Raw genomic sequence first — 12,801 nt, 5'->3', positions numbered from 1 at the left:
AATTTTGTACCGACTACGACCCATCATATTTGTTTCCAGCGATGTGCACATGACAATGCACAACATTATTATGAAACCCGCATGTGAGGAACATTTTTTGCACTGAATTCATGGCAGCCCAAAAGCTTGTTTGTTTATTTCTTTTTCTGAAGTGTAATTGTGGGCGTTTGCTCTAGTGAATTTCTGGATTCGTTTCTTTGTCTGACTCGGTGCCTTTACTTGTCACTTGCTTAAGTCCAAGTATGAGTGAGCAGCATCAGCACATTTTAAATTTCCCACCCTTTTTTTCTTGTGTCCCCTTGCAGCAACAGTACATCTGCATTCACCAATGCCTGATGTGCGTTCTCGAAGGCAAAGAGGACGTTTTGGACTCTCCGCGACCCGAAGCGCATGACAACCAAGGTTTTGAGGGTAAGCTTTCCAAATCTTTGTTGTGAAATTCTATGAATTCTGTGTGCATTGAAGCTATGGGGAGAGTACCTTGTAAATAGTTCAGAGTTTTTGCACTCGCATTACAAGGTAAAGCTTGATGAAACAACATTGCATTGCTAGTTTCTACAAAAATTACTAGAAGAAAAAAGGCATGCACAAAAGGCATGCACGTGGCTTTGCAACAAGTGCTTTAACTGCAATGCAGGCTCTTCTACTAAGTCAGCAGTGTTTCTTGTTTGAACACGACATGTTGTATACGTCATTGCCCATATCCACTCATATGAGCCATAGCACTTATATCCGCTGTAATTTGCTGCAAGTTACCAGATGTATTAGTCCGAAAAAGCACGTCTGTTTCAGCAAAAACAACAAAAAAAAAACTCATCCTGGCCTCTAGACTGTAAGAAACGAGATATAAGATAAGGATCATAACACAGCCCTGGGACAAGAACCTTCCAGCGAAAACCTTGTTAATCTCAATAGCACAGAAGCTGGGCGAGCGGCATCCACTTCCGGGGCGGCAATCTTGGATCTCCCTTTCGGGGTTTATCGTTGACGCGTGCACTTATTTCTCGACGATCATGTCCTTCTTGTTCTGATAGTGTTCTTTTCTTCTTTTTTTACTTCTTCTATATCAAATTCAAGTATTCCTTCCTCTTCTGTGGTAGTATTCACCGCATTTGCTCTGCACAGTGGTGACAATTCTCTTGAATACCTGAGCTGTCGGTTATTTCAGCAAAGCTTCGCTTGTGCCAGGGTTCAAAGATTCTCTTATCAGCAATACCAATTTTATCGTAAACTTAACAGAAATAATCGAGATATTAAAGAAAAGAGATGAAGCTCTGGCGACTCCCCGTCCTCTTTCCGGCAATTTTTTTATGACGTCACAGAATCATGTTTGTACGATCGACGGTCGCTGATTTAAAGGGTTCAACTTAAATTGAGGACGACTCAGTGAGCAATGGAGCGGAAGATGATAGGCGTAACATTAAGGGACAAGAAGAGAGTGGAGTGGGTCAGGGAACAAACGCGTGTTAAGGACATAGTACCGTATTTACACGATTGTAAGTCGACTCGAATGTAGGTCGACCCCCACAAAATTGCATCTCTCAAAAAAAAAAATGTGAGCGCCGCCTAGAAAATTGTATCACAAAGAGAAGCTCTACCATCAACCCACACGGCGTCTCTACCCTACCATCAATGATCGATGCTCCCACAAAAGCCGTGCGCTCGCGGTATGCGCGGTAGATGTTAAAAAAGAAAAGCTTTTGTAAAAGCACCCGGAATAACCATGCGCTATGGGTTGAGCGGGAAGAGCACACCCGCTGTGAGATGACAACCATCGAAGCAACTGGCAGCGGCCACAGCCACGCGATACCAAAATAAACAACATGGCGGCTGACGGAAGCGGCCGCGCGCGATTTACTAACCTCCCACCATCGCGTCGGCGTTGCGCGGGCAACTTTTTCACGCCGGCGTCGACGATTCCCCACGCGCGGCAGCTTCTGCTGCTTTGAAGTTCTACCGTTCTACCTCGGTATGACGCGTGACGAGCGCGGCAGTGGTAGCAGCCTGACGACTTGCCCCAGCCGGCTGGCGCTGCCGATGTTAAGGCTTACCAAGGTGGCGGATATTTGATTGGCGCTGTCCATAGCGGCGCAGATAATGCTTTATAGTGTCGTTTTGGACCACATTATCAGCTCCTTTCCTGCACAAACGTCTTCGTTTGAGCCTTCAGTGATATCTTAAAGAGCGGTTAAAAGCGGTCGCTGGAACTACGCGCACCTCTTCGTGGCTGGTGACGCCGCCATGTTGTCGCCGCCGATCACGTAGCGCGCAGCATGCGGGTAGAATTCGCGGCAGCTTCAACGCGGCGCATTTCCGCGAACAGAAAACGCCCCATGCGGTTCACACTTTAGACCATAACCACGGGAACGAGGGTGCAAAGCTGTCCCCACCTCGTAGCACCCCCGATTTCTCGTTTCTCTTGCCGCTACTAGCGGTAGATGGTTCGACTTCGATTATAAGTCGACCCCCCAACATTGGATTGTCAAATTTGAAAAAAAGGGTCGACCTACAATCGTGTAAATACGGTAGTAGAAATTAAGGAGAAGAAATGGGCGTGGGCAGGGCATGTTATGCGAAGGTAAGATAACCGTTGGTCATTAAGGGTAACAGAGTGGATCCCTAGAGAAGGCAAGCGTGGCAGGGGGCGGCAGAAAGTTAGATGGGCAGATGAGATCAAGAAGTTTGCTGGGATACATTGGTCGCAGTTAGCACAGAACCGGGGTAGTTGGAGAATAATGGGAGAGGCCTTTGCTCTACAGTGGGCGTAGATAGGCTGGTGATGATGATGGTGATGATGAGAATTGAACCCGGCTCTCCAGGGTGCGTTACTGCCGCACTACGTCAGAAATTGTCAGCAGTGGAACAAGAGCTGGCCCGGTGCGTGCGGCGCTGATGTCATATCATGTGACTGGTCAACTTGGCAACAGCATGCGAGTAAAACAGGTGCACTGCAGCCATGAAGAACTCTGCCTGTCACAATAATTCATACTGAAAGACGGACAAATGAAAGTGGAGAAAGCAGCACAAACATAACGTAGTAATAAAGAAGTATTTGATAAGTATCATGAGGGGAAGCCATAATGCTTTCACCTTGGAAGCATACGAGCAAACTTCAGTGCCCTGAGAAATTTTGTTCGTGCCTGAACGCTCTGAAGCCTGCCATTGTGGACAAAAAAAAGCCGTGCTTACTCGATTCTGAGCACCCCCTTTTTTCCATGATCGTGATGTCCGAAGTGAGGGGGGCCCTTAGATTCGAAAAACCTTAATTACACCTCTACGGCCACTTTTTTTGCAGCCGTACTACAATGAAATGTGCACAAGGAATAATGTTCTATTTGGGAAACATTCAAAATAAAAATAAGTGCAGACAACATTAAACCAACAGCTTACGTCTGATACTCCGTCCACTCTGAGTAACCCCCAGCAGGTTGTCTTCTGTTCTGCTGAAGCGGTTTGTAATTGAAAACTTCATAAATTATTTGGCCACAATGTCAACTAGTGCCCACTTCCATGCATCTGAAATCAACGTTTCGATGGTTCGAATTGCTTGGGTTTGGGCGGGTTGGTTCATATCGACTTGAAAATTCAGCTTGAACAAAAAACCACAGGGCGTAGGACGTGGGACAGGACACAGGGCACAGCATTGTGTCCGTGTTTCCTTCCTGTGTCCTGTGGTTTTTCGTTGAAGCTTAATTTTCAAGTCAACAAGGTGCTAGGATTCGAATGCAACCTTTTCTTCCAATATTTTTTCCCGAAAGTAGGGGACGGTGCTTATCAAAGCATTTGAGGGGCTAGTTGGTCTGACATGATGGAAATAACATTGCGCTACAAGGACAGGACGACAGAAGAATACACACAACACAGCACAACTAACAAACTGAGTTGATTTCCACGCGCATATATAGTACTGTCAAGTAGACACGTGGAACCAAGAGAACTTTAAAATACAAAACTAAAGTCACGCACACTTTCACCATGACACACGCCGTCTCAACCAGATTAGACACCATCAGGAAACGCGATTTCTTTGCCCAACAACGATATTGAAGCAACACTAATGCAAACATCCCCCGCGCGCACAATTTCGCGCGCCGCTATTATTTCCCGCGTGAGCGAGTCACGGCTCCTAGCGAGCACCTTAGTTTTTTAAAAAAATGAAACACATTTACAATCATGGCAATGAATGCCAAGATGCCCGCTTCTCGCGTTACTAACATTATTTTTGTGTTCATTGAGTCTATCATTAATAATACATCTGCCAGTTTGGCCGATATACTATACTTTTTTGCGGGGCAACGGAATCAAGCAAACCACACCCTCCGTGCTTAGAATCAGGGGGTGCTTAGAATAGCAAAAATACAGTACTGTATTTTCCGGTGTATAAGTCGCAGCTTTTTTCTGAAATTTTCGTTGGTGCGTCTTATCTACCAGTGCGGCTTATGTATGGAATAAATTTGGTGCGTGGTGGCCGCGCGTGGTTTGCGCTCGAAGAGGGGCCTGTGTGCTGCGTGATGTCAGTGCACGTTAAGAGACACAGCTCTATGGTCCAAATGAATGAATTATTTGTTAGCGAGTCGGAGGAAGAAGGCTTCAGTGGTTCTGCCTAAATGCCGTCTGCAAGTACATGCCATCTGTGTGTATCAGCAAACCATTTTTGAGAAGTTGGTTCTGTCTAGACTTTGGACGGTAGATGCACGTGTCTAGCACTGCTTACCGGGGGATGTGTTCAGAGGCGGCGATTGCCGCAACCACGTACTTTCGCCGCACTTTCTAACGAACTGACCCGATTAACAAGTGCGTTTTGAACACCAGTGCGTCTTGTACACCGGTGCGATTTGCCTACATTTTTTTTTTCGGAAAAACTGCCGTTTTGAGGGGGGTGTGTGACTTATACAAAAGTGCGACTTATATAGACCGCAAAATAGAGTATGTTAAACTTTTCAAGTGATGCTTGGCTGACTTCATGGCCTGAGTGTCGTGTCCTGCTGTTTCTCTCTGTTTCCAGCCCGAAGCTATTAGCCCGCCGCTCTGTAGTGCTGCAAAACACGGTATATCTACTCTGCTTGCGTCTTTTACGCCCCGCCCTTCCTGTACACACCGCCTGCTAGTTTGTCTCCCGCACCCACCCTGCATTTCACGCGCTACCTTTGTAAAGCATGCGGTGTGATGTTTGTGACCGGCATGCGTCGCCGTTTAAAGGCCAGCATTGATTTTCGTCACGTGCACTTAGTCTGTCGCACGTGTTTTCCCCCCATTCCTGCTGCCTCTAAATCCCAACTTTGTCGCGACGTGGGTGAATACAAGAAAATTTGCGTTAAATGGTCACCTCGCTGGGTTGGGATGCTTTCGTTGAGTTTTTCAGACTGAAAGGTGTGCATGCGATCTCACCAAACTTGTCTACCTTTCAAGACAGGATGTAGCAGACCACCACTAAGACAAACTCGGAAGGAGTCCACAGGAAAATCTAAATTTCTTGACAAAAAATGTTGTTGTTAGTTGATGTTTCTTTAATACAAAAGTCAGAGTGTTTGTCTACTTCAACTACTGCATATGTCCAGTTTTCCTCACAAGCTCCTTGCATCGTCTGTGCTGACACTTCTTTCGCTAGCACAGGTTTTTGTGGTGAAAATAATAGAGGGGATCTCCGCCTATGTCCGGTCAATCCAGTTTGCAATTTCTTGGCATACTTTATACGTATGGATAAGCAAGATGTTCTACTTCTTACACTGCCCTAGCAAAAAATGATGCCCCAGAACTATTTTTTTTTTTCAGCAATAACCTGGTTTTTCAGGCTTTGTTAATATTTTTAAACTGACCAACAGGCCTTCTACGGAGTAAAGTTCTTGCTAATTGTTTAGCTGCAAAGTAAACCTTAGCAGAGGAATATACCTTCAGCTGTATGCCGCATGGCCCAATAATGTTGACTGCCACATGCACTGCATGTCGTCGTGTCATTGGGTTTGCAGTTGCTTTTACCCCTTTGAAATTTTTTTTCTGGTTCTGAATATTGTTTTGTGACGAACGTGATGCTTGTGTATTTTTTTTTTCATTCCACGTTGATAGTTTATTATTGGTTGGAATGAGTGGAGTAGTTACTAGGAAAATTATAACACTTGTTTGAAAGTGAATCTGAGTAGTGCATTTGCAAAAGTGAGTGTTGAGAAGTGAAGACAACCTGAATGCGGTATTTCTAGCAAAAAAAAATACATAGCGGGAATATTCGAGCAGCAGCTGTGATCACTTTTTCATTAGATGCCAGAGTGTGCGATTGCAGAGAAAAATGGTACGTTTGCTAACTGACAAGTGCCATTAGTGCTGAATGCCAACCATTGCTGTGTTGCCAAGTTGAAAATCACTAGTGTTTGCTTTTTCACAATTTTGTTTTGTGTTTCGATGCCTCCTTCATAACCTAACATAGTAATCCTTAGTCGGGCAATAACGCACCAATTTTTTTGCCTGTCTTTGTCTTTTTGTTGATTCGTACTTTGACGAGATTTACTAGACAATAAACAATAAGCATAGCTGAACAGTTGGATTATTATTTTTGTGTTTCATAAAAGCACGAATGTCATTCCGTTCTCATTTCTCCCCCCGCAGATGACGAAGGGATAGCTGAATCTGGAATATGACCTCCAGGCACCCATAGGAAGTTTGCAAATCAAGTTTGTTCCTGTTACGAAAGCCAAGACGTCACCTCGCTACCTGACCTTCTTGTGACTGCTCTGTGGCAGTCACGTTCGGGAGCAATAATGACCACTCCCTCTTCATTCCTCAACGACGTGTGTATAGGTATCCAAGCCAAGAAACAAGCCAAGCCAAGTCGCACTGTGCGTGACCTGACAAGCACTGAATTGCAGCACCACTCATATCCGCTGTAATGTGACGGAACGTTTGTGCAACCGCGATGTCACAAAATGCGTGTTTGTGTCAGACCGTCGGTGCGAGTTTTTTTTTACGTGTGAATGTGTGGCCATGTGTATGTGTGTGTGTGTGTGCGCGTGTAAATACGATGAGTAATTTATCACGAAAGCTACTTTAAAGTTGTCGGGACGTTATGTGCTGTCTTGGACTTTGCGTCGATATTGAAAGCGACTGAACAGTTGATGAATGACAATATGCGCTTTATGTGGCGGGATACTCAATGCTTCTCCCCCAACATTTCTTTATTCTCTTTTTCCAAACAGCGCAGTTTGCAATTTCTGCCCATGCTAAGCCCACTGGAGATGCGGGAAAAACTGCTACAGTTAATAAACATAGCTAGTGGCAATGTCGCCGAAAATTCCGTGATAAAACAATAGCGATTGTGACAAAATACTCCTTGCACGGAAATATTCCGCAAAGTAACCTCACTCAGAGAAGAGTAAGCAATGGCGATACTTCACTGGTCCTGAGTGAAAGATACGATCATTTCTTTTCATTCCTACAACTCCAAACCTTCGAAATTGCTTTTGCAATTTTAGCCAGCCGCATTAGTGTAGATCTTTCTTTCTGCTTTCTTCCTGCATTCTGAGCAAGCAGAACTATCAGTGCAGCTGCTTTTAATTACCCATTAAAACGCTCCAAGAATCAACATATTTGCATGAAGCAGCAATTGGCAGCTAGGCCGCCACGAATGACGCTCAGAAAAAATTCGACTGCAATAAGCTACGGGCTGTCAAATCATTACACCACACACCTTCCCGCATTAAAATGCGTTTGTTTTGTTCAGATGCATAGCTTCAAAGAACTTTTTTGGAGTATGCGTTAGTAATTTACGGCAATTTGACGCCTCGTCACCGACGTGTTTATTCGAAATTCTCAAACTTCAGTTTTCAAGTTTTACGCTAATAAATTACCTGCGCATATTACTCAGTCCTTTCTGCATATCTATACAGCCACATATCCAGGGCACACAACGAGCTTACAATACTTTAGCCAAGGGCACCTAGGTTAGTTACTCAATGTCTAGTTAGCATCGCGACATTGCCTTTGCAAAAGTTCCAAGTTTTATCGTAACACGTGCAGCGCTCTAGGCCGCACCTGTTAAATTAAATGGGTATCAGAGGAAGAAGTTGTCGTTCAGGGTATTAGGACGGAACTTTTAGGTGTCCGTGATGTCTGTGACAGCAAATACAACAGTGAGTGTCAGTGCGCCATCACTATCGCAACAAACTTATCTATAATACTGCAATGCTATCTTATCAGAAAAATAATGCCGTTAGCAATGCACTGGATGTACTACGTAAATGAAAGCTATGTGAAAGGTGTGACGCCTTATCTAGTAAAACAAGAACTCATGGTGTAGTCCACATGCGTGCATCACTCAGCGTGACTTCGGGTGATTGTTGTACATAAAGTAGGTAGTCTTTCTTTCGCTCAGAAATTCTCCAGTTTCTAGCGATCACTCTCTGCACTTGGCTTCCACGAGCCTGGTGACAAGAAGGGCAGTTAGGGCTGTTTTTTTTTTTCTCTGTACAGATGGGTGTGTAAAGACTACTAAAGGTGTGAAGTTACTGTCCTTGTTTCCTTGCTCGTTCGTGAGCTGCGAGTCATTTTTCCGCAAATGGCTCCACTTGCGTGCATAATGTGCGACTACCAGTGTCATCTGTTTATGTTAGACCCAACGTTACAATAAACGAAGTGTGGAGTCGGAGAACTTGTTGCATATTACAGCATTTCAAGTGCCCAAGTGTTCTGGCTACGTGCTCTGTTTTCTGCAGCCAAGACAACCCCGCTCAATGCAAGCAACATTTGGAGCTTGTGATCTGTGCATGCACTTAGTCTTAAAGGGACAGACAACCAATTTTTGTCGAGTATATTTTCTTCATCCCAAATGAAAAGGCATCTCTTTAAGCACCTTAACCCCAAACGGTTTTGCTGATAAGGCCCTAAAGCTTTTGAAATAGGAGTAGTAGTAGTAGTAGTAGTAGTAACTTTATTTTGCCCAACAGTTGTGGTGATTGCACCACATAGCTGTTCGCTCAGTCATCTAGACAGCGTGGCTCCCGGTGTTTTGGACACTACAATACACCACTTTTAAGACTCCAGAAATTTTAGTTCAAAATTAAATATATTTCCGCCTGTTTATTTAGAATCAGGTTACCCCAGTATATAAAACGGTGGCCTTCATATGAGCTAGAGGACATTCGCTCCACAAAAATCGGTTGTCTGTCCCTTTAAACGACTCTTTTGATCATCTATAAGAATGGTGGGCCAATTCAGCGGATGTTCACATATGGCTGTGCCTTTTTATGTTGAGCCTGCAATCGTTACAGCATTCCTCTTTCTTTTTACGTACTGAAAGGTCACACAAACATAGTGTTCCTCCAACTTTGGTTGGCGTTTTTTTATCGTGTTGTGGTCAAATTAACTCGTCTGTTGTGTTTTGCATTACTGCCGAGATGCTAATCCCTGTGTCGTAGAGTGAATCTTGTTGTTACAAGCTGAAATTCAGTTAATTGTTGCTGGATGCCTTTGTGGACTGTTGAATATCTTTGTATGTGTGTATAGAAGCAACCAAAAAATGACCCAGCCAATAGTTTAGTATTACGCTTTTTTTTTACTCTCTTGCTTTCAGGTGCTATGCACCTGAAAAAAAAGAAGCTTGCTTGCTTATTTGGCCTCACAGGCTTCAAGTGCACACATTGTGCATTCTGTAGAACACTGCAAATGGAAGTAGGCGTGACAATGGTTTTAGGCTGGTGTTAAAAACTAGGAAAAACAAAATTCTACAGAGCTGTGGTGGGAATATCAAATTGCAGGACTGTTGACCCCAGAACAGCATGTTGTTTGAAAGCTAACGTTATGACAAAAGTCTGCCAGTTAGGATGCCCACGGAACGTGTACAAAGCTTTACTGTAGCATAATATAGTGGCAGTGCGGTGATTTTAACGCGTGAATAGCAAGTTCTTGTTTTAGCGTTGTATATCGGCGACCACACTTGTACAGTCAATGCGTGTGAGTGGGAATAGGTGCAACTCAAACACTGGCTGCTGAACTGAAACTGGAATCTTTCCTAATCGTATATACCACTTGGAAATGTGTGATGACTTGTTGTGGTGACTCCCCCAACTTTCATGGGCAAAAGTTGGAGCAGTAGAGGAAAGACTTAAAATGACAAAAACCGAACCACCTTGACAGGCTGGAAGAATTCATGAAATAATCATAGCCTGGGACATCGAGACCAGTTTTGAGGAGGAAGATATGGATGGGCAATAATGTCTTCTTCGTGCGCTCGTAAAGCTTACAACTGCCCTTTTTCGTCACGTTTCTAAAATTCTGCCACTATGTCAAAGTACCTCCATTTAATAAAGACAAGTTTAACAGTAAAAAAAGCCCATCACCTGAAAAAAAAAAGCTTTTTCTGCTCCCCTATTTCCCCATCCTTCATAGTTTGCACCTCAAATCTTAAAAAAAAAAACTGTGGCCATTACACAAGTTGGTACGGCATCCAACCGGGCCACATTCACTCTCGCCGTTTTCCAGTCGTCCCACTGCATTAATGCTCGCCAAAAACGATTTCTTTTCACTTCCTTTTTCGAGCCCCTTATTAAGAACACTATTAAACTGTTGTTGAGAGCACAACACTGCTCGTTGTACCGTCTTCCAAACTGACCGACTCTACAGGCCTTTCGCTGCAATAGGCTGATCTGCATAGTGAGACGTGCGTAAGCAGCAGAGGCAGCTGTGAGGAGGGAGTGTATGTGTTCAATGCACGTTCTATGAAAATGTTCAAGGACCTTGAATCTCGCCTCCTTGTACATGATTTAGTCCAGCGAATGTAGGCAGGTGGGATGAGTCAGTTGCTAACTTGAGTACGGAAGAATGAAAAAAAAAATAAAACATGGCTCTTCCCACAGTGCCAGTTATACGTATACATCTAGGCATACGATAAGTGCATACATATACGTTAAGTGTATATGCATACATTAAGCATATATGTATCGTAGGAGCCGGGGCATTGACCCGACGCTTTTGGTTATCTGAGAAGCTGTAGTGATCGTATACTCCGTCTTATAACGTTAGGCCTGTACAAGCATCATTATATCTTGTAACTAGCATAAATACTTTTGCAATCTGCAGGTAATGCCGTAGGTGTGGAGAAAACAAAAAGAAGTAGCTTGAAGAATCGCAATTTACGATGACACCTGTTACTAAGACGAAAGCATTTAGCAATTACAACAAGAATTGGATTGGTTGAGTGCGATTGTGCGCCTTTTTCTTTAATTTTATCATAAAGAGTAATGCCTTTGTAGCAGCAAACACTTGAAGAATTACACTTTACAATGCCTTATGTTACTGAGAACCAAGCGTTTAGTGGTGAAAAACAAAATTTGGTTGAGTAAACGGATTGTCTATTTTGATTTTTATGACAAAAAGTAATGCTCTGTAGCAGTAATACTACTTCTGCTGAACACTGCAGAATATGCACTGTAACGTGCTAACGTCAAGTGACTACTCCGCTGGTGGGGATTAGGGTGGATTTAGGTTATTTCTGTCGTCGTGTGAGAAAAATTTTGAAGCCACTTTTAATCGCATAAAAATAAATTTTGTGGATCACAGGTTTGAAAAAAAATTGGTAACTAGCGCTACACTGCATCGTAGGAACTGAAATGTAGCTGTCAATTCGCAATGCGATGTAATGTTCCACAGGTTCTTCTTCTGCCTTTTTTTTTTTGTCATCGTCCAAGCTTTTTGCACGTTTTAGTGGTTTCTTGCTTGCTTACAACTTGGCTACGTCCCCTTTCTGCATTTCAAGCATATTACTTGGCAGCTGGCAGCTGTATACTACGAGCAGTTTGGTAGAATGGCAGTATGAGCCATCATTCTGTGTCAAATGCATTCCCGGAGGTTGCTATCTCTGTTAAGTTTGTTGCTGGCATAAGCATTTTATTGCACATCTGTAACTGTTCGTGGCAGAAACGAACTTGCCCGCATTTCTGTCTTCGTGAAAGCGCTCGCACACTGCTGAGCTGCTCTGTGAGTTCTCATGCCTTTGAGTTGTTTCAGTATGATTTTAATGACGTCTGACTGTGTTGGTCCAGAGTTTGTTGACTGTGTAAGATGAATTTGTTTCAGCTGTGATGAATGAATGACAATAAAAGAAGATACGTGCGTCAGCAAGTTCAAGGTCGATGTCATGCTGAATGATATGCACTGTACTGGCAGTCTGAACACTTTTGCGCTAAGTGGATGCTCGGCATCATAGGTACAGGGGTACTCAGGGGTTTGTGACCCATACAACATGATGAAAGACCAGTGATAACATCTTTACCACAGTCTCACGTTTAACTGCAGGAGTATCGGGGTACGAGTTCGGAATTAAACTCTGCTGGATTATAATGGGAGGGGCCAAGCTGCTGACTGATCCCGACATTCGATCTCCTCCTGCATGTCAAGCACGAGGCAAGCTGTCAACCTCTCTCCTGCGCTGCTTGCACATAAGCCCTTGCCAGAAGTTTAGAGGAAAAAAGAACATGCATACATATAGTATACACATATGTATACATATAGTATACATTTAGTATACAGTAAATGCTCGTAAATATGAACTTCAGTAATTCGAATTTATATGAATAACTCAATTTAGTCCGGCCAAGCTACCATATCAATCTATGTATAAAAAAAGCCGTTAATCCATGGATTGCGCAAAACATTAATAGGAAGGAAGAAAAAACAAGGCCGAGCTCAAGTGATAGCTCTAGCGAGAGCAGTGACACTGAGTGAATTGTGACTTTCGCCTTGGAGTCGGTGTATATTTTTCTATCTGCATGCATAGTGTGTGATGTGTTGCTTGAGCAGTAGCTTTGCTGCAGCCTTTCC

At 43.6% G+C, this 12,801-nt stretch overlaps 1 protein-coding gene across 3 annotated transcripts in view; it reads left to right on the top strand.

The window, feature by feature from the left end:
- The window catches only part of Ptp10d (Protein tyrosine phosphatase 10D), a 202,879-nt gene extending 190,777 nt beyond the window's left edge, over nucleotides 1-12,102 (top strand). For 2 of the 3 annotated variants that reach the window (XM_077674047.1, XM_077674049.1), the window contains 2 exons: nucleotides 306-411; nucleotides 6,598-12,102. In XM_077674047.1, coding sequence (XP_077530173.1) covers nucleotides 306-411; nucleotides 6,598-6,629 — 138 coding nt within the window. In that variant the 3' untranslated portion in view covers nucleotides 6,630-12,102. Of the gene's footprint in view, nucleotides 1-305; nucleotides 412-5,005; nucleotides 5,049-6,597 lie in introns of all 3 variants that reach the window. The other variant, XM_077674048.1, reaches the window with a different exon arrangement.
- The last annotated feature ends 699 nt before the right edge of the window (nucleotides 12,103-12,801 follow it).

Source organism: Haemaphysalis longicornis, unplaced genomic scaffold (genome assembly GCF_048455015.1).
Source record: "Haemaphysalis longicornis isolate Haplotype H1 unplaced genomic scaffold, Haemaphysalis longicornis Haplotype H1 scaffold_6, whole genome shotgun sequence".
NCBI lineage: Eukaryota > Metazoa > Arthropoda > Arachnida > Ixodida > Ixodidae > Haemaphysalis > Haemaphysalis longicornis.
The sequence above is the reverse complement of the archived record's forward strand: the minus strand, read 5'-3'. Positions and strand labels throughout refer to the sequence as shown.